This window comes from Dysidea avara, chromosome 7 (genome assembly GCF_963678975.1).
Source record: "Dysidea avara chromosome 7, odDysAvar1.4, whole genome shotgun sequence".
NCBI lineage: Eukaryota > Metazoa > Porifera > Demospongiae > Dictyoceratida > Dysideidae > Dysidea > Dysidea avara.
Genome location: NC_089278.1, coordinates 16012771 through 16037025, shown reverse-complemented (window position 1 = coordinate 16037025; position 24255 = coordinate 16012771). Strand labels below are relative to the sequence as shown.

The 24255-nt window shown below is 39.4% G+C and overlaps 1 protein-coding gene across 1 annotated transcript in view; it reads left to right on the top strand.

Annotated features, from left to right (window-relative positions):
- LOC136261624 (maternal embryonic leucine zipper kinase-like) overlaps nt 1-24255 on the top strand; it is a 36316-nt gene that overhangs the window by 3939 nt on the left and 8122 nt on the right. The window contains exons 3-18 of the mRNA XM_066055650.1: nt 1360-1409; nt 6792-6827; nt 9227-9343; nt 12151-12204; nt 12262-12351; nt 12486-12554; nt 12793-12847; nt 13099-13133; nt 13502-13600; nt 13664-13732; nt 14029-14127; nt 21842-21928; nt 22224-22312; nt 22840-22981; nt 23233-23458; nt 23740-23836. Of these exons, the coding sequence (XP_065911722.1) occupies nt 1360-1409; nt 6792-6827; nt 9227-9343; nt 12151-12204; nt 12262-12351; nt 12486-12554; nt 12793-12847; nt 13099-13133; nt 13502-13600; nt 13664-13732; nt 14029-14127; nt 21842-21928; nt 22224-22312; nt 22840-22981; nt 23233-23458; nt 23740-23836 (1414 nt within the window). The remainder of the gene's footprint in view (nt 1-1359; nt 1410-6791; nt 6828-9226; nt 9344-12150; nt 12205-12261; nt 12352-12485; nt 12555-12792; nt 12848-13098; nt 13134-13501; nt 13601-13663; nt 13733-14028; nt 14128-21841; nt 21929-22223; nt 22313-22839; nt 22982-23232; nt 23459-23739; nt 23837-24255) is intronic.

The window sequence follows — 24255 nt, the reverse complement described above, 5'->3', positions numbered from 1 at the left end:
AAAGCAAACATCATAAGGCCAGCACTACATCTGCATGCCTTCTATATTCTTTCTGCACACTTCTTTAATTCATGTGTTATTACTGTTAAGTTGCTAGTTTGAAGTTCTCATTACCCGTAGTTTGTTTTATGATCTGTTTATTGTGTTCTTTTGTGAATTCTCTTGACAAAAAACACACACAAGACAACGCTTGCTCTTTATTTTTTTGCATGTGCAAGAGAACACGCTCCCTTTTAACTCAAACAGCTACACTATTCCTTGTAGCCAATCAGGCCTGCTACATTGTTTTTAAACACCTGTGAAGTGTAATGAGAAAGTCGTTCACAAAGCCCATAGAGAGTTGCTACATATGGTATCGCTCAAATGTAACGTTGTACTCACTCGCACTGCTCGATTGCGAGTGATTTAAAAACTTGCTAATTGAAGGGCATGGCACCCATTTCCTTCGCAAGTATTCATCCTGTTTCGTATGGGATGAATACTCACGAAGGAAACAGGTGCCACGCCTTTTAATTAGCGAGTTTTTTAATCACTCGCAATCGAGCGGCGCGAACGAATGCGACGTTACATTTGAGTGGTACCGTATTTACAGTACAGTACAGTACACCCATATTTCAAACTTGCCTGTGCATAAGTTTAATACAGGTTTCATGTAGCCTTTGTTGTCATGTGCTGGCTGCTTTTAAGAGTGATTGGTTTTTGCTCATGCGGGTACATAAATACATGCAAGCATGGATAGATAGGCACATCATGCAGGAAACCGGCTGGGGCATGTGTAGATGGTCACTGGAAAGATCTGGGATGTGGTCTTAATCAACAACAACTCAAGCCAGTATTGTAAATACTGTTCTGGTCCAATACTCTACTCACCTGTGCAGTGCACGTGCACACATGGTAGGTAGCTTTAATTTCACCTTACTACTTGTACAAATATATGTTCTACATGTTTTCTACAAAGTTTACTTCAGTATTCTGTTTAGTGTAGTATGTACTTGTCAAAAGTGGACCAATTCACACTATCACTTCAGAGCAATGCTTGTAATGCTTGTCATAAAATCAACACCTTGTTGTTTTGTTTCTCATACAGTGGTAGGAAGTCATGTTAACTGACAGGAAAGTTGTAATTTTAGTAGTTGCTGTTTACAACATTAGCTTTCTGTTTTGAACAAGCACTGCTATTAAGTGATATCCTGCTGATCCTCATTTTCATGTAGATGACAGTATTTCCTTATATGTGTATGTGTACCCTAATTCCCTGTTAGTCCGTGTATACGGGTATAGCCTTTGGTTTTATCAAATGTTAAGTGCTACACTTCCAAACCACTATCAGCACATCTCTGCTGTTTTATTTCCACACAGGTGGATTTGCTAAGGTCAAGGCTGGCATTCACAAGTTAACTGGTGTAAAGGTGAGACACAGTTATAAAATTACAATGTGTACTGAGCTCCTACCCCCCAAGTGAAGTGTGTTGTGCAGCCAAGAAACTGCACTGTGTTATTAGTAGGAACAACAATAATGCATGTACCTAATAAAAAAAAAAACCTGTCATGGGAAATTCTGTTTTGCAGAAGACTGTGTTGTGTGGTAGCCAAGCATAGTGAAATCCATGTTATTACTGACCATGTACCATGTGAAATTTTGAGCCTTACACAGTTGACAAACCTCTTGTATAGCTGCACCTTGTTTTCATCCGTGTGTGCTTATCAACTATGATTAAGTGGAAGAAGCTGGTATGGGCTTAATAAATAACATGTGTTTAATATATACATGTGTTTAACAACCGGATTCTACGGTAAGGGCATGGAGTTACAGCAGAACCAAACATAAAACAAGATTGAGGTATTTTAGTCATGGATTCAGTCAAAAGACTAGAAGTGATATCTGTACCAAAAAAGTGACCAAACTAGAAAAAGGGTATAGCCTTCATTCAAAGATGAAAAGTTGCAAAATTAAAGGCATGATATTTTTGTGTACATTTAATCTTGTAGATATCACAATGCTTTCTTTTTGTGGTAAATTCATACACTAGTAATACATAATGCTCATGTGTACAACTTAATGCATAAAGCATTGCCGCGCATGATTGTGTGTGCAAAAGCACTGAGGGGGACATGTTGAGAGATTAGTACAGCATGAGGCAAGGCCGAGTGCTGTTTTCCTGTACACACAAGCATAGGCGGTGCTTTAAGTGTTACTTATAGAACTTTGTGTGGGCGAGATCAAAGGAAAAGATGTCGTTTAAATTCATAAAGTACACTTTAGGGCAAACAGTGCTTTATTGCCCAAAGAGTGCTTTATTGTATGATTAAAGCACTCTTTGCGGTGCAATATTTAAAGCAGTCTTTGTGGGTAATAATAAAGCACAGTTGCCCACATGCTCTAGTGCAGGCTAATAGCCTGCGGCGCTCACACCAGTACAACTAATCACCCAAGCCGGTGTAGCTGATAGCCCACATTGCGCTGAGTGGTCAATCACTCCAGTCAATATGAGTTATATTTCAGAGGGCTCAGTCTCACATATCAATGGTGTATGGCCAGTTTTCATTCTCAAACAGCTATGAAGCAGAACAACTCACCGTCATCCTCGGAGCAGAGCAACTCACTGTCATTTTCGGAGCAAAACGACTCACCATCGCTTTCGGAGCAGAACAACTCACCACCATTCTCGGAACAGAACAACTCACCACCGTTCTCGGAGCAGAACAACTCCCCATTGTTCTCACAGTAGCTAGAACAACCCACCATTGTTCTCAAAGTAGAACAACCCACCATCATTCTCAGAGCAGAACAACTCACTATCACCGTTCTCGGAGTAGAACAACTAGCCTGAGTTCTCTGAGTGGAAGAACTCACCATCACCATTCTCTGAGTAGAATAACTTGCCATCGTTCTCGGAGTAGAACAACTCGCCACCACTCCCGAAGCAGAGGAGCACCTGAGATGCCCTTTCCAAATGTCTCCCTCAACAGCAGGGGGGGAGCTACTAGAATCAAGGCCCCCAGAGAGGAGGCCAACTACAATACGGAGTTTTATGTTGAAACATCATATTATCCACCAAGGCATTCAGACACTCCAAATTCCAACCAAACCACTAGCTGGAAGACTGACACACCACCTGCACAATTGGCAGGCCATAATTCAGAACCGGTGAGTCACAAACACCGTACAAGGCTACAAAATAGACTTCTGGACCAAACCACAACAGAAGCAGTCCCCACTTCCCCCTCTATTCTCAGCAGACCAGCTCCAATTGATCACGGAGGAGATCACAGAGCTGTTACAGAAACAAGCTATAGAGGAGATACAACCATCAGAGGGGATTCACAAGTTGAAAAACCTCTTGCAACCAGGGAACTGGTTAGCCAAGGTCAACCTAAAGGATGCCTTCTTCACGATACCCATCACCATCAGTACAGAAAGTACCTGAAATCTATATTCCAAGAGAGAGTTTATCAGTTCACCTGTCTCCCCTTCGAACTCTGTTCAGCCCATGGATATTCACCAAAATCCTCAAACCAGCCACAGTGCTGCTAAGACAGAAGGAGGTAAGGGTAATAGCCTACATGGATGACATACTATTGCTCGCGGAGGCGAGAGAAGTGATTCACAACCACCTGGCAGGGGTGAAATATATCTGTTGGAAAATCTAGGGTTCATAATCAGCAGGAAGAAATCAGTTATGAACCCAGCTCAAGCCCTGGAATTCCTAAGTCTAATAGTGGACTCCATGGAAATGGAGCTACGCTTCCCCCCACAGGAATGAAAAGTGTATACGGGTGGAGGCCTGCAAAATAGCAAGGCTGGGAACTACAACAGCCTGTTCTTTGGCTCGCTTGTTTGGCATAATAAATGCAACAGGCTGTGTCATCCCCCTATCCCCATTGTTCTGTCGTCACCTCATCACAGCCCAACACTTACCAGGAGCACAAAACGCAATAGCTAATGCAGAGTCTTGACAAATGACAGACAGGACAGACTGGAAACTGAATCCGGTAATCTTCCAGCAAATAAACCGTGTGGAGATAAGACTTGTTTGCCATGAGGCTGATGTCTCAGTGCCCACTGTACTTCAGCTGGTGGCCAGATCCATCCGCTATGGTAACAGACGCATTCCTTCAGTCTTGGAAGGGATTGAAAGCATAAGCCAACCCACCATGGAACCTGATAGGCAGAGTTCTAGCTCAGGTTCAGTCACAACAATCAGATGTAATCTTGTCTGGAAGACACAACCATGGTTCCCAATGCTTCTGGGAATGCTGACTACCCAAGGCAGATGCCACCAAGGGTAGAGATAACATCCAACCTTCACCCAACTCTCAGCATGCCCAAACTAACCATGTGGCCCATCTTGGGAAGAAATACCGAGACCAGCAACTTTCAGAAGAGACTACAGCACTCCTTAACTCATGGAGGACAAAAACAAACAAATCATATGCCTCCTGTTTGGGAAATGGCACAGCTGGTGTTCTCAATGGAGCTTTGATCCCTTTTCTGAACCTGTGGCAAATGTAGCAAGCTTCCTTGCACACCACTACGAGGAAGGCTACCGGTACAGCTCAATTAATGCCTACAGATCAGTAATCTCATCAGTGCATGAGCAAGTTGATGGTCGTAACATTGGCCAACACCCGATCATTATTAGGCTAATCAAGGGTGTATTCAATATCAGACCACCACTGCCATGATATGCCAGTACCTGGAATGTCCAGACAGTTCTAAATTACATAGAATCTCTGGCAGACAACAACAAGATGCCACTAAAGCATTTGTCTCTTAAGCTTGCCATGCTATAGCCCTTACTCACTCTTTCAGATCGGCAGACTTGACATATTGAGACAAGTTTACAAATCAGATGGAGTCTGTTTTTTCCCCGGTAGCCTAGCCAAGCAATCCAGGCAAGGCTCACAGATAGCCAACTTTTTCTTTCTCTCATTCCAAGTAATCTGGCACTATGCCCTGTCTCAGCTCTTCAAGCTTATGAGAAAAGAACTGAGTCTATCCATGGACAAGAAAGTAGACTACTACTAGTTACTATCAAACCATACAAGCCAATCTCCTCCAGATCAGTCGCCCACTGTCTCAAGCCAATGCTAGAACAATCAGGCATTGACACTAATTTTCAATGCGCACTCAGTTAGAGGTGCCTCATCATCAAAAGCTGCTAATGTGGGCATAATCACAAAGTGACATCTTGAAGGCAGCCAACTGGTCCTCAAGAGTCAGTATTCCAAAGGTTTTATAATAAACCATCAGAGGACTCAGTCTACGGTCTCTCATCTGGCTACAACTACAAACCTCACCATTGATATGTGAGACTGAGCCCTCTGAAATATAATTCATAAATGGCTCAGACCACGAAGTGGTCGCAAGCTATTTAGAATTGTATGAAGAGGGTGAGGCCGAGCATATCAATGGTCCCACCCTCTCACCCACCCTATTTTGTAACATGATCGAGCTACTCAAAGACCAATTTGGGGGTTTGATTGTGGATTTTTACTTTGTACCGGAGGTGCACAAAGCTGTTTGAGAATGAAAACTGGCCATACACCATTGATATGCTCGACCTCACCCTCTTCATACAATTCTGAATAGCTTGCAACCACTTCTGGTCTGAGCCATTTGTAAATTCCACCACTGGATTGCTTTTATAAGCATATCTAAATACTTTGATGATGGGTGGGAGAAGGTAATGTTGCTGTTACATTTGTTAATGTATACGGACAAGTCCTGGAAATACTTCACCATGTGTCACAAGAGAATCAATTGTGGGTTGTGACCAAAACCTGCCAAAATACACGAACATTTACCATGCCAAACTACTGTATGGTGAACTACACATGAGTAACTTTGTTACACTAGTTTGTGTGCATTCAGGCAGCTATTAATTTGTACAACGCGTGTTAATTATAACTAGTGTATGGCTGCAAACTACGACTAGAAAGTTCCATAAATCATTTAAAGCATTCCTTGCTCGTGCTATATGAAAAATTAAGCACTTGGCACTTGGCCTCGATGCTAATAGCACTCGGCTTCACCTTATGCTATATTAGCATCTTGGCCACTCGCCTCGGGCTTTATTATTTGTATAGCACTCGTGGCAATGCTTTAACATATGCATAGTACTTTCCAAGTCATCTTCTTTGGAGCTTTCATCTTAAATACTCAATCTCAGCCATCAGACCATTAGTAAGTGTCCATAAAATTTGTTTTAGTTGTATAACTAGCAAATAGGATTAGTTTTGCTAGATTTAGTGATTTAAATTGTAACACACTAGAGCTGGGAAATATACCGGTATTGTTAGTAATCTGTGATATTTAAGTCATACTGGTTTTGATACTGCCTGTTTTTTTTGTTTTTTTAATACCGCCATACCGTCTGGGTACTATGGCCTCCCTGTGGGCTTGTTTCATCCCATATTTAGAAAGTAACGAGATATGTGACAATGTTTGTAGGTAGGTGTTGATGTAGTCAGCTAACCTTACATTAATACCGTGATATTTAGTAATACCGTGATACTTTTTTATGGAAGGTATACCGTTTGCTATTTTTCAATACCACCCAGCACTACTAACACACATGATCAAGCTAGCTGTTTATCTGTAAATACCTTTTTCATAGCTGTGCTGTATCTACCACATAACTGTTCTTTATTGTTCATAAAAACCCTTGCTACTTCACTAATAAAGCACTCTTTGGCACTTTGATCCTCCACACGCATAGTGCCATATATGCAAACAAGGTGTATTGTGAAAACTCCATTGTTATATTTAAGCTGTATTTTGTACATAGGTTGCCATCAAGATAATGGACAAAGTTCAGTTAGGAGTAAGTTGATCTGCATACATTGTATTTTGTAATATCTGTCTTATTTCATGTTTGTTCACAAGTAGTTGTACTTCTGAATTGTGTTTAGTGGGTTAGTTATGTTTCGCTTAAGACAATTATTGTATTGATACAGCTTGTATTTTGCTGGGGAATGTGGCATCTGTTATAACCTGTTTATTCAGTTGTACCCTGAGAGGTTGTACAGGTACATACTGTTATTCCTTGCAGTTCAACAACTGGGTAGGCTTGAGTAATGCACCCAGTCTATACCATATTCACACAAAACCATATTCACACAAATAGAATGCAATTGTTTCTAGTTAGAAAGTGCCACAAGTCTAAATGCTGGTTATACTATAGATAATATATGCATTCCTAATGGATTGGAAACACCCATTAAATTATTTTCCTATCCTAGTTACGGTGCACCAATACATCAGGAAATGTACTGAGCATAGATATACTAACCCCAGGTACGGGATAGGAAATGGCTGCATTCCTCACCAATTAAAAACTGCATTCCTAGTCTGATTAGTCTTTAGAAACCGTGCTCAAGCATTCTGACGATGGTTTTAAACGGTTCTTGTAAGTTGCTGAGTTTAAATAGGCCGTCTCTTCCCAGTAGTAATCCTTCGCACAACTTTTCAATGGAAAAATAAGGAATGGCCATAAAGGTGAGAGGCAAATTTTGTCCGCTTGTACTGCCTCACTGGAATAGTCTACGAGGTGTTTGTTTCACTTAAACAGTAGTTCAAGGCCTATAGTTTTGCATGAGGAAGTAGCCAGTTTGCTATCATTACTAGTTCTTGTCTTATTTAAGGCGATACAATACGCGATTTTAGAAAACCTGTAATATCGCCTTATAAAAGACAAGAACAGAGTAGAAACACACTAACTACTTCCTCATGCAAAGCTAGAAACATTGAAATACTGTTTAAACGAAATGGACGCCTCGTAGACTAATCCAGTGAGGCTGTTCAAGCAGACAAAATTTATCACTCACTTTTACAGCCATTTCTTCTTTTCCCATTGAAACTTGCATTGAAAAGTCATGCAAAAGAGTACTACTGGAAAGTGATGGTCTATTCAAACTCAGTAACTTACAAGAACCGTTTAAAACCTGCCAGAACGGTTGAGCACAACTTCTAAAGACAGGCAAAGGTGTCAAATTCTTTAAATTCAACGGACACGGAGTATTTCAGCAGAACTATTGAGGCATGCCGCTCATTTCCAATCCCATACCTGGGGTTAGTATATCTATGTACTGAGTGGCTGTTTGGCTTTCTCTGGCTTGTTTGAAGGCCAGTTTGAAGGCGTGGATATTCCTTTTACATTGTTTATTTTGTTGTGTTGTGTACTGAACAAGAACACAGCATATCTGTGGACATTGGCAAGGGGTAATCACTTCCATATCGCCAGTTGGTACACTTGTGACTGGGATCAAGAATTTTGATTGTCGAAATTTCGCCTTGATCACTTGATTACACTTATAAAATGCCTTGATTCTTGATAGTCTACCATAAAATACTAGTAAATTTCCTAAAGTTAGCTTTGATAGGTGCTTGATTATCACTTTTGCGAATGTCTTGATCACTTGATTTATTGTACAAAAGCCCCTTGATTGTTTGATTAAATCTTGATCTCAGTCATAAGTGTTTCAACAGATGGTACTGAAGTGACTACCCCTTGATTGGGAGAAATATTGCTAGCGACAGGTGACAATGGCAGGTACACACCAGCTAATATTTCAGCAACAGTGCTATTAGCCAACTTCTCGTCACCGCATTTACACAACCAAAGAAATGTGTGATACATTGAAATAGATTTTATGCTACAGTACTGTTCAGCTTGAGCTAAACAATTGCACAAAGTAGTACCTGTTTTTTTGAAAATTTGTCGAAACAGTGGAAATATACAGCGAAACAGTGGAAATATACAGCGAAGCAGTGAATATCTAGCTAGCCTACTACACTCTACCTGCTACAAGTGGTATAAACAGCAGCAAAGAAACCACACTGCACTTTTGGTTTGTTTTTTTTTTCCAGGAAAATTTGCACAATCGTTTTGAAACACCATATTTCACCTTTGAACCTGAATTTTCTTACACTGTTGTTTACTACTCTCCAGCATCCCTACCCAGTCCAGCCTCCAATTAGTGTAGGTGGTAGCTAACCCAGCTGTAAACAACAAACACTGATTTGCTGGTTACAAGAACAGGGAAATCCTCCACCTGTCGAGGCCATAAAGTTTTCACCATGTAAATAATATGGTCTTTCCAATCCCTACAACATACATTATCTATGGTTATACAATCTATATTCGTCTTTGGAAATTTGCAATGAATTTTCATATGGTAGTGGTACGTGTACGGTGTATTCATGTTTTTAACATGTTGATAGGATGACCTACCAAGAGCAGCTCGAGAGATTAGTATTCTAAAGCGACTACACCACCAGCACATTTGTCAACTTTATGAAGTAGTGGAGACTGATCGAATGTACTACCTTATACTGGAGGTTAGTGAATAGTAGCTTATGAAACTTATTTTGTGTATATATGCATGAAAAAAATGATTTACAATTTTGTATGTTGGGCACTCCAATCTAGGGAGCCAAAATGTATTGTATTGAAACATTTTCTTTTGCTGTATACTACTATTCAGTGTGTGTGTGTGTAATTGTTTAGTTTTCTTTTTTGTTAAAGTTGGATTTTGCATTCACCATTAATGAGCATTATATACTGTATTATCATACAGTATGATAGTACTGTATAGTAGGGACCACAAAGGTGTAGGCGTGACCCACGAGAAAACATCACGTAAAAACCAGCCTCAATATTCCGTGACAATGATGAGGCAGTATTGGTTAGCAGATAACAGTTGGCAGTCAACAGTTTTCCAGACAGATTCTTCCTACAACCAACCAATACTGGTTATGTTCGGCAGTTACTGCCAATCATGTGAAATTAATAGAAACGCTGTTAGCTATGGCCTATGCACTCATTTGTCACAAGTTATTACAATACTTTCACTAATCCTATGCAATAACATGCTAATAACAGTAATTCTAGCACCTTACCATTGCAACTTCCTCTGTACATGGCATGGCACGATAGCACATATCTCGTTAATTATCACGAAAATTAAAAATATGGACGCTTAAACATTTTTCAATTTAGTGCCCACTCATGAGTGATTAAATACACGTGGAGTGATGAAATATGATGAAACGTAAGTGGAATGAAGCAGATGTACCTTCGAAGAAAGTAGGGGTGTTTCTTGAAACTTAGTAGAAGCTGAATTTAGATGCCCAGTACACTACTGCTACGTGGCTGGATTGCACCACGTCTGTAGTGGGTGGCTGAAGGTATGCACATCACTGAAGTGCAGCATTTGCACTACCTGCCTCTGAGAAATTTTAATGATAAATGGATCGTTGGTGCGGATGTTTTTCACACCAGCAACATTGCAGACCATGCTACCAGTAAACAACACAGCACCGCAATGGTGATCAGAACATGTGAACTTGCAGCTACTAGTAGTAGTGGCCCTTCTAGCTACGCACATATTGCACAGGCATTAGAGAAGTTATCAGGTGGAGAGATGCAACGCTTGAGATGGAAGTTTGAAGTAGCCTATGTAGTTGCCACAGAAAAACTTGCATTTCTGAAGTATCCTGTGATCTGTCAACTGGAAAAGAAGCATGGGGTGGATATTGGATAATCTTACCTCAATGAAAGACCATGCAAGGAATTTTTCCACTACATTGCGGAGGCTAAATGGAGGAAATTAGTAGAGCGAATCAACTCAGCTAACTTTTTTTCTGTGTTACTAGATGGTGCTACTGACCTAGGGTAGAATAATAATGAAGTGGCTCTGGTAGTTTGGTGTGAAGTATCTGCAAATGATGAAAGAACCCACACAAGAATTGCTTATTTAGGTATTGAAAGACCCAAGAATATAACTGGAATTGGCCTATTTGATGTAAGTTTGAGGAGGATAGAAATACAGGAGTTGAGTGAAGAACACTTGCAAAAGACTGGTTGGGATTGGCACAGACTGAGCCTCCAATAGCATTGCTGCTAGAGGATTAAAAGGTTTAGTTGAAGAGAAGTTGGACTGGATATACTGGATTTGGTGTGTGGCTCACTGTTTGGAATTAAGTGCAAAAGATACCTTAAAAGAAAGTGCTTTGATTTTGTTGATGACATGCTAATCAAGCTATTTTATGTGTATGAAAGATCCCTGAAGAAATGTAGGGAGTTAACTGAAGTGGTGGAAGATTTGAAGGAGTGATAACTTACATAAAACCAAAAGTGCTAGACCAATTCGAGCAACAGGTACACATTGGATCTCTCACAAGTTAAATGCAATGAAGAGGATCCTGTCAAATTATGGAACCTATACAAATCACCTTGCTATGCTGTCAGAAGAGACATCTGTAAAAGCATGTGACAGAGCAAAATTAAAGGACTGTCTAGCAGTGGACAAAGGCAAAGTGTCTTGGGATGTGCTTTTTTTTTGTAGATTTGCTGATCCCTGTTTCTATTTTGTCCAAAACTCTACAAGGTGATGAGATAGACATCTTTGAGGCTTTGACCGGTGTACTGAGGACCCTTAACCCTTAAACCCACAGAGAACTTTTCGGAAATGTGTGTTTACACAATATGTGTATAATACATTCTTCATGGACTTACCAGCATCCTCCTTTGTGTCCCATTCATCTTGGCTGACAGAGAAAGGTGTCGATTTGGCAGTAGCACGTGATGGCTTCCCTTCGTAATGGAAATCATCCGTATTTTTCATAGTGGCAACTTTGATTGCAGCGGTCTTGATTCATAATGTTGTGTAACGGGTTAAACATAGCTGATAACGAAGCGTAATGGATACTTCACTTTTCAGATGATAATTGGTAGCTGTTTGCGCAGCGCCGTTTCTTTCTGTTGATGTTGTATGCGTGGGTTCACCAGTCATAATAAATTTCAACTAACAAGTACACAAAAAAATTAGAATTTTCAAGTAGATAGCACATCGATAAAAAGTACTGAAACAAGCTGGAGTAGTAGTAGTGCACGATATTAAATCACTATAAAACAATAAGAAGTGTTATATTCCTACTGTGCTCAAGATACCATAATGGAAATGTACAGTAGGGATATAACACTTCTTATTGCTAATATGCACTACTCCAGCTTGTTTCAGTACTTTATATCAATGTGCTATGGTCCCTACTCTAGTTGAAAATTCCAATTTTTTTTGTACTTGTTTTACTTAGTTCAAAATCATATATATATATATATAGCTCATTTGTTGTTTTCTCTGTAGTATTGTTCTGGTGGTGAACTGTTTGACTACATTGTAGCAAAGGAAAGGTTAAAGGTAGGGAAATTACAAGTCGTATAACCAGTGTGTTTCAACTACTGTAATGTCATGTAGGAGACAGAAGCAAGGAGCTTCTTTCGTCAAATTGTTTCAGCTATCCGTTACATTCATTCTCAAGGATTTTGCCATCGTGATCTAAAGCCAGTATGAGTTTTACATGTTTAGTATCTGTGTATCAATTGTATGTGGTATTGATTTTTTAACTGGTTATAGTTTGTATGTATTTCACATTGTATAGTTGTAAATGTAACTTCTATGTGTCTGTTTGTTGTGTACAGGAAAATTTGTTGCTGGATGGAAACTCCAACATTAAACTGATTGACTTTGGTCTTTCAGCTGAACCACAGGTAGATCATACATGTGCAGCATTTTTATCAGTGTAATAGCAACTCCATTCTAAGGCAACTCCATTCTTGCTTTCTAGTAGGGGCGGTATCTGTGTTTGTTAGTTTTTATTTGATATGTATATAGCTGTAATAAAAGTAGCTGCATGTAAAAGATACCTTTTGTTGCCACCCACAAACAGTGATCGCCATTGAATGATCAGTTTAATACATAGTGATCAAAATATATTTTATACTGTAGACCATTGAAGCTCCACTGGGTACACTGTGTGGATCACCGGCTTATGCCGCACCAGGTTAGCATTCGTACTTTTATATCCCAACCAATGTGCTAACTTATATTTATGCATCTTAATAATAGTCTCTGTATAGTGTATTAGTTGCCATTTTGAAATACTGTATTTAGCAATGTAGATCGTAACTGCTATGTACAGCACCACTATACTAATTCTATGGCAGAGGATGTTTTGCTACATAAGTTAACTGCCCATTACATGACTGTATCATGTGAACCTGATCATTGAATTGTATTATATACTTATTGCAGAGCTCATTAAAGGAGGGCCATACATAGGACCAGAGGTAATGTATGTAAATACTTAATATTACATATACATAGTGCATCTTTCAAGTACTGTACCTGCTGTGTAATACATCTCTGGTGTAGTCCTCCTAGTGTAGTACTCCTAGTGTAGTACTCCTAGTGTAGTCCTCCTAGTGTAGTACTCCTAGTGTTAAACCATAAGACAACAAAAAAAAAACATTAGATACCATTCAAGTTCATTTGCTTATGTATATATAAAATGTATCTACAACATGTGTAGTAGTTTCTACATTGTAACAAATTGCCACTGAAATGTATCACAGCTGTTTTTAACCAAATTTTGTGTTGGTGCAATACTATGGTGTATCCAGTGTGTGAGTCTGACTGGTTGGTTCACTACTTTTAGGCTGATGCTTGGAGTATGGGAGTACTGCTGTATGCACTACTAAATGGATTCCTGCCATTTGATGATGACCACACTCCAAGACTCTATGATCTCATCATGGTGAGCTTGTATATCATGTGCAACATGTTGAAACTGTTTGTTGTGTTGTGTTGTGTTGTACAGAAAGGAGTTTATGATATACCAGTGTGGTTGTCACGGGACAGTGCAAAACTGCTGGCACAGCTATTGCAGGTAAAGTGTGTGTGTGTTGTGTCCATGCATGTGTTTGTATAATACAGTAAACCTGTGTATTAAGGACACCTTGGGAGCAACCAAAAGTGTCCTGATTATCAAGGCATCCTAGTCAGTTTACAGCTAAAGGATACTTTGGGACTATTTCAGATTACACAAGTGTCCTCATTTTTGAGTGTCCTAAGTAACAGGTTCCAATGTATATTGTAGTAAACACCTATACGTAGAAGTGATAGAGCATGCAATGTTTGTGTTATACTGATTGCAACGTTGCTGCTGTATTTTTCCCTAACTAGACTGATCCTAGTCGTCGACTAAAGGTTTTGGATTTGCTCAACCATCCCTGGCTACTCAAGAACTTTGATATGGCTGTTGACTGGGGCAGTCGAATCAATGTAAGTTAACAAGAGCCTACAAGTACAACAAACAGGGGAGTAGTCATGAGTGGGCATTTGCCCCAACCATCACAAGTAGTTTAATGTATGCGAGAATTTATGGCAGCACACAAACAGTCTGTTTTAATACTATAAATACTAGAGCTGTGCGATTGTGACTACAATTGTAATTGCAAGTGATTACTACCCAGTAATCATTGCATTTTATGTATTCTGAGCTGAATGGTTTTATCTATAAAGATTTAACAGTCGCTCATCTCTATTTTGTGACACGAGGCTTCCTTTACTAGCATTACTTATGATACAGGTTAGTTCTGTGGTGATAACAATTGGTTAAAGGCAAATAATTGTTATTAGTATAGCTCTTGACAGTGACAATGTACTATTTTTGATTAATCGATTAATTCAATTTTTTGCAATTATTGCATATCATGATTAGTGCTGCAATTGATTAATTGTATAATTGATATAATCACACAGCCCTAATAAACACGTACCTCTTTTGTTTAACCATGACTTCAAGATATACAAGCATATCATGTGATCTACTTGACGGAAAATCCCTTGTAGAGTTCCTATAGCACCTAATGTAGGCACACGTGACACGTGCGGTTTAAATTTGAATTTTAAAATGAGTCCAAGCGTACTAATGTTCATCTAAGCTACTGTGCTAGTGAAAATAAGTGCCAGTTGGATTCATTCTGGATGGTGCCAGTAAGAATTTTATTTCAATGGACTTGTTTAGCATCTTATTGATAAGGAAGTGCCATATAAAATCTACTACCAATGAAGTTGAGTGGAAAACAGACAAATCCTCTTCTAGATATAAGAATAATTATCCCAAGGAAGTTGATGGAACTGGAGATGGAGGAAAGGTCATTATGAAGTGTCACGTGTACTACCCACGTTATGCGGTTGACCTGAAGGTTTACCAGACCCGTGCAAAATGTACATTGACTGCTGTGAGACTAAGGTTTCTTGCATGCTAATGTTTGTTTCTAAGAAGACAAACAGCTTTGACCAGTTCATAAAATAGCGTCCCCATCCTTCATTTGCGGTACAGCGTTTACTGTAGTTAAAAACGTATATTTTGCATCTACTGTATAGTAAAAAAAACTTTGGCGGTAAAAAACTTTGGCGAATAGCTTACAATTCGCCAAAGTTTTTTTTTGCCCATTATTTTAGATGATCACATGAGCACAGTGAGTAACTAGAACTTGAGACGAAGGTCAGCTCGTACCACCATGCAATAAAGATTGACCTTGTAGTGTGAAGCTAGTTGCTGTGTTACTCGCAGTTATTACCAATAGCCAGTTAGTTAACACAATAAATAGCAGAATGATAAATAGTAAGTACAACACACAATATATATATAGAGACAACCATACAACTACACATGATGTCATACATCATTACAGTATAAGTCAATTATAGCTAGCTAATACATTACACTTAGAAGGTTACATACAAAGTATGTGTGTGCATGTTGTTCAGTATTGGATCACACCACATCTCCCTTTCTTAAGTCTTAAGAATAGTTAAGTCTTTCAGTTGGTCTAATCTGTGTGTCAGTTTGAGATCTAGTGATTCGTCTGTCAGGATCACTTGTTTAATGTGTATTAATTGTAGTTGTTTCGTCAGTAAGTCGTTCTGTAATATGAGATCGGTTTCTTCTAACTTTGCCGGATGGTGTGTCGACAATGTATGATCTTGGTGTGGTAGAGTTTGAAGTGATTGTACCTGGCACTTGTTTACCTTGGGAGTTTACCCATACATCTGTCTGCTGGAAGCTGTGCTGCAGATCTTACTCTATGGCGGCGATCATATTGCTCTTTCTGCTGTTTCTTATCTGCAAAGCCTTGTAGATGTGGCCATTTAGGAACTAGTTGGTTTGCAACTTGTGGTACATCTGTTCTCAACCATCGCCCCATCAGGAGTTCAGCAGGACTCTAGAGGCACCATGGAAGTGGTGTAGCTCGGTAACTAAGAAGGGTCAAAGCCATATTGAAAGTCTGCCTTAGAAGACTTTTCACAGTCTTAACCATGTGTTCAGCAAGACCATTCCCTTGCGGGTAATAAGGACTGGATGTAACATGTTTGAATCCATAAGTTAAGGAGAATTGTTTCATCTCTGAAGAGTCATATTGAGGTCCATTATCACTTATAACTGTCTGAGGTATTCCATGTTGGGAGAAAATTGTCTTCATGGCACTTACAATGCTTTCAAAAGTGGTGGAATTTAGTTTGATGACTTCTGGATAACGTGAGTAGTAATCTACTACTAACAAATATGATTGTTTATTCAGTTCAAAGAGGTCTGTAGCCACTTTCTGCCAAGGATATTTAGGCAATTCTGAGCAGAGCATTGGTTCTCTGGCAGGAGGTGTAACTTTCACACAAGTGGGGCATTGTTTGATGAATTGTTCCAGTTGTGAAGATAGTCTCGGCCACCATACCGAGGTTGTTACTCGAAGACGGCATCTCTCGATACCTTGGTGACCACAATGGATTTTACATAGGGTGTCATGTTGAAGCTTTGCAGGTACAACAATACGAGCTCTGTAAAGGAGTAAAGAATCACAAACAGTCAGTTCATTTCTAACATTCCAATACTTGCTAAGCTCTCCAGTAATAACATGTTTTTCTGGCCAAGTTGATTACATCTTAGTAATGAAAATTCATATTGAAACTGACCACAAACCACTTGTTCCTCTCCTTGGTTCAAAAAAGTTTCTAGACAGTTTGCCACCAAGAATTCTCTGTTTCCGTCTCCGCTTAATGCAATTTAATTATACAATTTCACATGTGCCAGGCAAGTTACTTTACACTGCCGACACTCTCTCTCACTCACCACAACAATTTTCAGAATCTGATCAACAACTTGCAGAGCTTACTGAAAGTCAAATGATCAGTACCACTTTTCAATTCCCAACTACAAAAGACAGTTTAGACAAGTATCGAAGAGCTCAAAGAGAAGACCCAATTTGCTCAAAACTCATCACATTCTGCCAAACAGAAAATCTTTCACAAGCCCATGTTGTGGCCAAAGCTTCTTTCTCTATTTGGGCATATCTAGTTTCTGTTTCAGTCATAGATCTTGAAGCATAAGCCACAGGTTTCCACTGTTGGTTAGTTTTCTGCATGAGAACGGCACCTAGGCCGTGGGCTGATGCATCTGCTGTGAGTTTTGTTTCAGCAGTAGGATCATACCAGGCCAGGACTGGTGTGGAGGTAAGCTCATGTTTTAACTTGTTAAGGCGTCTGTTTGACTAGGACCCCAAGCCCAAACAGTTTTGGTACTAAGCAGTTCTCTTAGAGGTTGTGAAAGCTCTGCAATGTTTGGAGAAAATTTGCCAAGTTGATTCACCATGCCAAGAAAACGTCATAGCTCAGACACATTTGCTGGCTGTTTCATACTACTGATAGCTGAGGTTTTCTTTGGATCAGGGGATACCCCATGTGAATTGATGACATGACCAAGGAATGTTATAGAATTCTTAGCAAATTCACATTTGTCTTTGTTGAGGGTTATGCCAGCATTTTGGATTCTGGTGAGAACAGCATCAAGATGGGTGTCATGCTCATGTCGGTCACTGCCATACACAAGAGCATCGTCCATCAAGCATAACACTCCAGGAAGACCATCAATTACCTCATTCATGCAATTCTGAAAGTGTTCAGGGGCACTTGATATGCCAAAGGCATTTTGTTAAAGCAAAAACGGCCAAATGGGGTCACAAATGTAGTGAGGTGGCGAGATTTCTCTGCTAGGGGAATTTGCCAGAACCCACTGTTGGCATCCAATTTAGTGAAAAATTTAGCTCCAGATAGTTGGGCAAGTGTGTCATCCACTTTTGGAAGAGGATGAATCTCTCTTAGAACACTTGTGTTTAGAGGTTTTAAGTCTACACAAATTCTCACAGTTTTGTCTTTTTTCGGCACAACTACCATGCCCGCACACCATTGTGTGGGTGTGTCAACTTTTGATATCACCCCAATTGACTGCATACGGTCTAGTTCATCTTTCACTTTTTGACGAAGTGGAAGTGGAACTTTTCTGGGAGTGTGAAGGGCAAATGGCTTAGCATCAGGCTTGAGTGTGATTTCAAACTGTTTTGTAAAAGATCCTAGCCCTGTGAAAAGGTTTGGAAATTTTTGGACAATGTCAGTTTGAGTTTGGTTAATTTGATTAACCTGAGCTAGTAAATGCAGTTGTTGAATAGCAGGTAAACCCAACAAGTTGTGTTTTAAGGCATGTCCACACGAATTCGAATTAGGAACCAGATGCAAAACGAATTCAGGCAATGCGTATTGAATCCGAATTGAATGTGTCCACACGCATTATCGCGTAATGCGCATTATTGAATTTACTAGTGTGATAAACGGATAATTAAACGGTTGAGAAAACACTCATTTGCGCCAACCAAGAGAACAGTGAGTTTAACGATAGACTGAAAGGAATAGCTCGTAGTAACGCTTATACTTTTGTTTATAACGTACCAGAAGGATTTCTACGAATAAAATACGAAAAACTGCTGATGGTGCGTGATAGGTATGGGACCGTTGTTCTTTCAAACTCTAAGGGCTAGATACGATGATGAAACACTGCTTCCATACGTCCCTGCGCTTTTATCACACCGAACGCTTCTGTATTTCTATCCTGTGCTGTTTACAAAGGTCACGCGCAAACATGTCAAGCCCTCACGTGCTGCATTATTATGACGTAGCTAATCCTGATTCGCAGCCAATTCGTATTCAAACCACCTGTGGAGGTGGATTCGTGTAATCCACTTTCAATTCGAATCACCCTAATGCGCATTCCGTGTGGACGCGAATAATTTGAATCAATGCGGATTCAATTCGCATTATTTTTGTCGTGTGGACATGCCTTTAGTTGCTGTAAGACATAAATTTTCTGATCACATTTGTGGTGTGTGGAGGACAAAGTTACAGTCAACTTACCCAGGACTTTTAGTGGCTTCCTATCTGGTCCACACAGAGACTTGGTGGCTGGTTTACACAACATTGCTAAGTTTGGTCAGTGTCTCTTGGGTAACAACTGTGACTTCTGCTCCAGTGTCTAATTTAAACATCACAGGTTGACCATTAATATCAATTGTAGCATTCCAGATGGAGCCTTTCCCAGACTCATAGCATCGAGATAGATCACATCTAGATAGATCACATCTAGGTCTTCATCTGGCTCTTGACTGTCTGAAGTCATTTCATGAACATGTTTTGACAGACATTGGCTACTGTAGTGGCCCTTCTTCTTGCACTTGTGGCAAACTGAGTCTCTGGCTGGGCAAGTACTGCGAGGATGAGGTTTGTTTCCACAGCGGATACATTTGTGTTTTTGAGTTTGTTTGTCTCTGTTCAATGTAGCACCTTTAGCAGGAAGGGATTTAAATTTCCTGCCTTTCACATGGTCAACTGATGATTGTGGTTTGGTGGTTTGATTTAGGAATACTTGCTGCTGTTGTACAACTTCTCTTTGGCATACCATCTGCATAGCTTTGTCTAGGGTCAAGGTAGCATCCATCTGCAGACGCTCAGAGAGTGCAGTGTTACGGATCCCCACAACTAGGCGATCTCTGATCATTTGGGAAGTCAAATCTCCATATTCACAGTTTTCTACCAAGCTGTAGAGTATGGTGATGTACTCTTCTGCGGATTCTTCTGGTAATTGGTTCCTGCGGTTAAATCTAGCTCTCTCAAATATGACATTTTTGCGAACCTTGAAGTAACCATTAAGTTTAGCTACAACAGTTTCATACTTTTGTCTCTCTTCTGATGTGATGTTAATACGCTCTCTGCTTCTTCACCCAAACAGTAGAGTAGAGTGCTGATTTGCTTAGCTTCACTCTTTTCTTCTGACAAACCAGATGCAAGTCGGAACTGTTCAAATCTTCTCAACCACTGTGGCCATTCATCTGGTTTTCGGAAGTTGAATGCTGCTGGGGGTTTTAGCGATATGTTGCTTGCCATCCCACTTCTGACACCATGTAGTGTGAAGCTAGTTGCTGCGTTACTCGCAGTTATTACCAATAGCCAGTTAGTTAACACAATAAATAGCAGAATGATAAATACCGTATAGCTGGTAATTTTCGAAAGGTTTTTATTTTCGGATATTTCGAAGAGGCCCTTCTCTTCGAAAATAAATTCCCGCGTCTGGTTGTTTTTCGAAAATAAATTCCCACAAGTGAAAGCACCGTCCAACTTTCGGCAATTCGTTCGTGTATTCCTCGAGTTTTAGCTCAGTATTGCTGATGATAATGGGTAAACTGTATCATTACTGTACCAATAACCAGAAAACAGGTGATCCAGAATAGGAATTTATGCCGTCTGCTCTAGAATCTATGGTAGGATAGCTAGCTATGATCGAGCGTGATCGTGCCAGTGAATTTACTCTACCCGAGACTCCCTCAGTCTTCTCTCCAGTGCACAAGAATGGGGATTATTCCATCAGTAAGTCAGTTTTCGGCAAACATTCACTCATCTTCATAATTTGTGACACTAATTTCCGTTTATTTGAAATCCATCCGTACTTCGAAATATGCACTCTTCGAAATTAAAATCTTTCGAAATTCAGATTTTGCTTCTGGTGCGAAAATTTCTGTTTCGAAAATAACCTGCTATATGGTAGTAAGTACAACACACAATATATATAGAGACAACCATACAACTACACATGATGTCATACATCATTACAGTATAAGTCAATTATAGCTAGCTAATACATTACACTTAGAAGGTTACATACAAAGTATGTGTGTGCATGTTGTTCAGTATTGGATCACACCACAGACCTGACTCACTACTTTGGAGGTCTTCAAAATGTGTCCCATAGCTGTAAGCACTCCTTGTGATAGCATTTCCAACCGGCTTCCTGTTCGCATGTCAGCTAGTTCATCGTCTTGCGATAGATTTGGCTAAATACTTTGATATACGTGATAACCTCTGCTACTGAAAAAGTAAATACGGTCGCTCTCAGCATTGCAGGAGATAGCAAAGCACTCCTTTGCTAGCATGTTGTTAGACCAGTAGCTACAAAAGTACTGTTACAACAACAACACTAGCTACCTATACACTTAGTACACTACTTAACTAATGAGTTGACACCTTGTCGTTATCCGTACAAACTGTACGCTCAACCGTACAGTAAAAACTTAGGCGAATGTTATTTCAATCGCCAAAGTTTTTTCCACCAATTTTTTCAGCAAATGGGTTTCATCACACTTTTTTACCCCCAAAGTTTTTTACTATACGGTATGAGTTACACTGCTAGTTGATTGTAGTTTGTTAGTGTGTCATGATTTTTAGTATATAGCTGATTCTTGTTATAGATTGTCACATGATGTTCGGCTACATTGATGACCATCAATGGATGCCTCTCTTGCAATTGAATAGAATAGCATATTATAACGTGTATTTCACAGATAAGCCTGTAGCATTTATTGCACTATAGCACAGTTAGTTATAGGCCATGTTTGCATACAGTCATCATATTTTTAATAATGCCTCACATGAACGTAAGCGTGTTTCTTGTGTATATATTTAAGCTGATGGTATGCCCAACCAGGCTGGCTACACCCTGGCAGCAAAGTGCTTTTGGCCTTTTTTAAAGCTATTAATATTCTAGTACTTTTAACATACTGTACCTGATAAATTGTCATAGTTTATAAACTTCCTATTATTGCCACCCTTACTATAGGTGTCCAACATGGATGATGAGTGTATAGCTGCTATGTCTAAATACTACTGTGTGACCACAAGTGAAATAAAAGAGAAAGTGAACCAGGTATGAACCAGTGTGTGTCTACTGGCTATGCGGCAGTAGCTATCAATAAACTGAAATTTAGAGGGCTGACATGGTAGTCTTTTATAATGTTTGTATAATGTTTATTTTATGTCAACATCATGATAGTGTCATGTAAGAGTTAGTGTTGCTGTGATTATGTATGTTATGTGCCAATTCAACAGTACAAACCCTCAATCTCCGGTTAAACATGGAGTTCAGGCAATGCCAAAATTAGTAGTATATTGTACAGTTCTGTGTTGCATGTTTAAGGTCATCAATACCAACTCTTTTACAGTGGGAATATGGTCCTGTGACTTCGTTGTATCTTATTCTACTAAAGCAGAAGTTGAGTGGGAAGTCTCCGAGTATCATTGTATCTCCACTGTGAGTATTATATTAGCCGTATAAAACTGTAGTGCTATATTCTGTGTACATGATGCAAATTTTTGGTTAACTGCATCATAATACAAACACTCTGTAATTTGAATGTAATATACCAAAGATACAAATGTTTCAATTGGTTGAACACTAGGTACGTAATTCCCCAAGGAGTTCTAATAATGGTTGTTCCACTGTAAATTCCAAAAAAAATGAAGAAAAAATACCCTTCGATAATTTGTATATGTTCATCTTCCTGTTCAAAATCAATTATACTAAAATGTTGACTGCTTTTACTGTATAGACTTGAACTGCATTAAACAGGCATATGCCATCATATTCAAGAATATTAAATGCTTTTCTGCATTCCTGAAAACTGTTGTGTATACACATGTTTGTGTATGCATGTGTTTGTGTGGGTGCATAGATTACAATGTACAACTGTATGACTTAGTACTCGTAGCATACATATGTGTCAATGTACAGCTGTACACATCATGTGATACATCATGTGTTGTATGCTTGTTGACTAGCCACGCTAAAGCAAGTGATGTTAAGGAAAATGGTGACGACCAGGAACCAAGTAAAGCTGTATCAACATCTCCGGCACCTAAAAGAAAACAACCTTCACTGAAGGGACCTAGTCCACTTGAGACATCAGCCCGTCCAGCACAGGTATGGCATTGTCAATGGTATTTTCTGATATGCACTGGTATTAGTGGGTCAGTAGTACTGTATATTGTACTGGTCATTCAGTGTATATATAAACACAGAAGATAGGCACTGTGTACATATTGGTCAGTTGTTTTCTTGTTTGATGGCATTGTGCACATTGATGTTACATTGTTAGTAAACACTGCAGCATACGTGTACAATGCATACTGTATGTATAAATAATGTCTGTATACAACACATGGTATCTGTAGAATCTTGCTGTTGTAAATGATAAACCAAAGGATAAACCACCAACCATAAAGCCTCCTATTAAGAATGGAAGTGTGGCAGACAGCAGTGAAGATGAAATACCAGAATCTCCTGTAATTCCTCGACGTAAGAAGATCAGTGTTGGTATGCCAATACACCCACCAGAGGGAGAGATCACCAACTTGCAGATTCCTGGTAACAGACGTGTGGAAGAAATAAAAGGAAAAAGTAAGAGCAATACTTGAACAATAATTTTTTCACTGTATAGCGGGATTGTTGTTGGGGGGAGGGGGGTTGATTGCCAGCATTCAAGGGCACTTCTTATGCATTTATAATAATACTCAAATAAATACCATTTTTATCAAGCTAAAAGTTTCATGGAAAACTTCCAATCTGCGAAAATCACACCCCTCTAAAATCCTTGCTATACACCACCTCTGTTTACTAATGATACAAGTCAGTGTAGTTTAAGTCTTTTTTTACATGTCATTTTGAATGTTCTTTTAAAGCTGCTACTTCTGGGAGAAAGACATATCATGACCCCTTAACTGGCAGTACTTCATTAGACATATTAACTGAAGATATCTCTGGAGGATTATCAATTCAGTATGTACTATGTTGTTCTATAGATGTACATGTAACCAGGAGTGCATCAAATCCTAAGCATTGAACTCAGGTGTGCACTACTAATGTTGTGAGTGAAATTCAAACATGGTTCAATATGAACCCATCCAGTATATAAACTTACAATAGTAATTTTGCACTACTAGTGAAAGCTATCCTAATACCATTTTTCCATCATGCCTTTGGATGTCATTTTCATCACTTTGTTTTACAGTATGTAACGTGACATGCTCCTCTGTATAATGTCCTGATAAAAAAAATTTAATGGTTACATTTTGTAGTACACGGCAGCCATGTTTGATATTTACAAAGTTACATGCTATGTGATTCAGTGCACTCCTTATATATCACATCATCTCAGTGTTTGCTAATGTAAATACAGTTGTGCTCTATGGTATTCT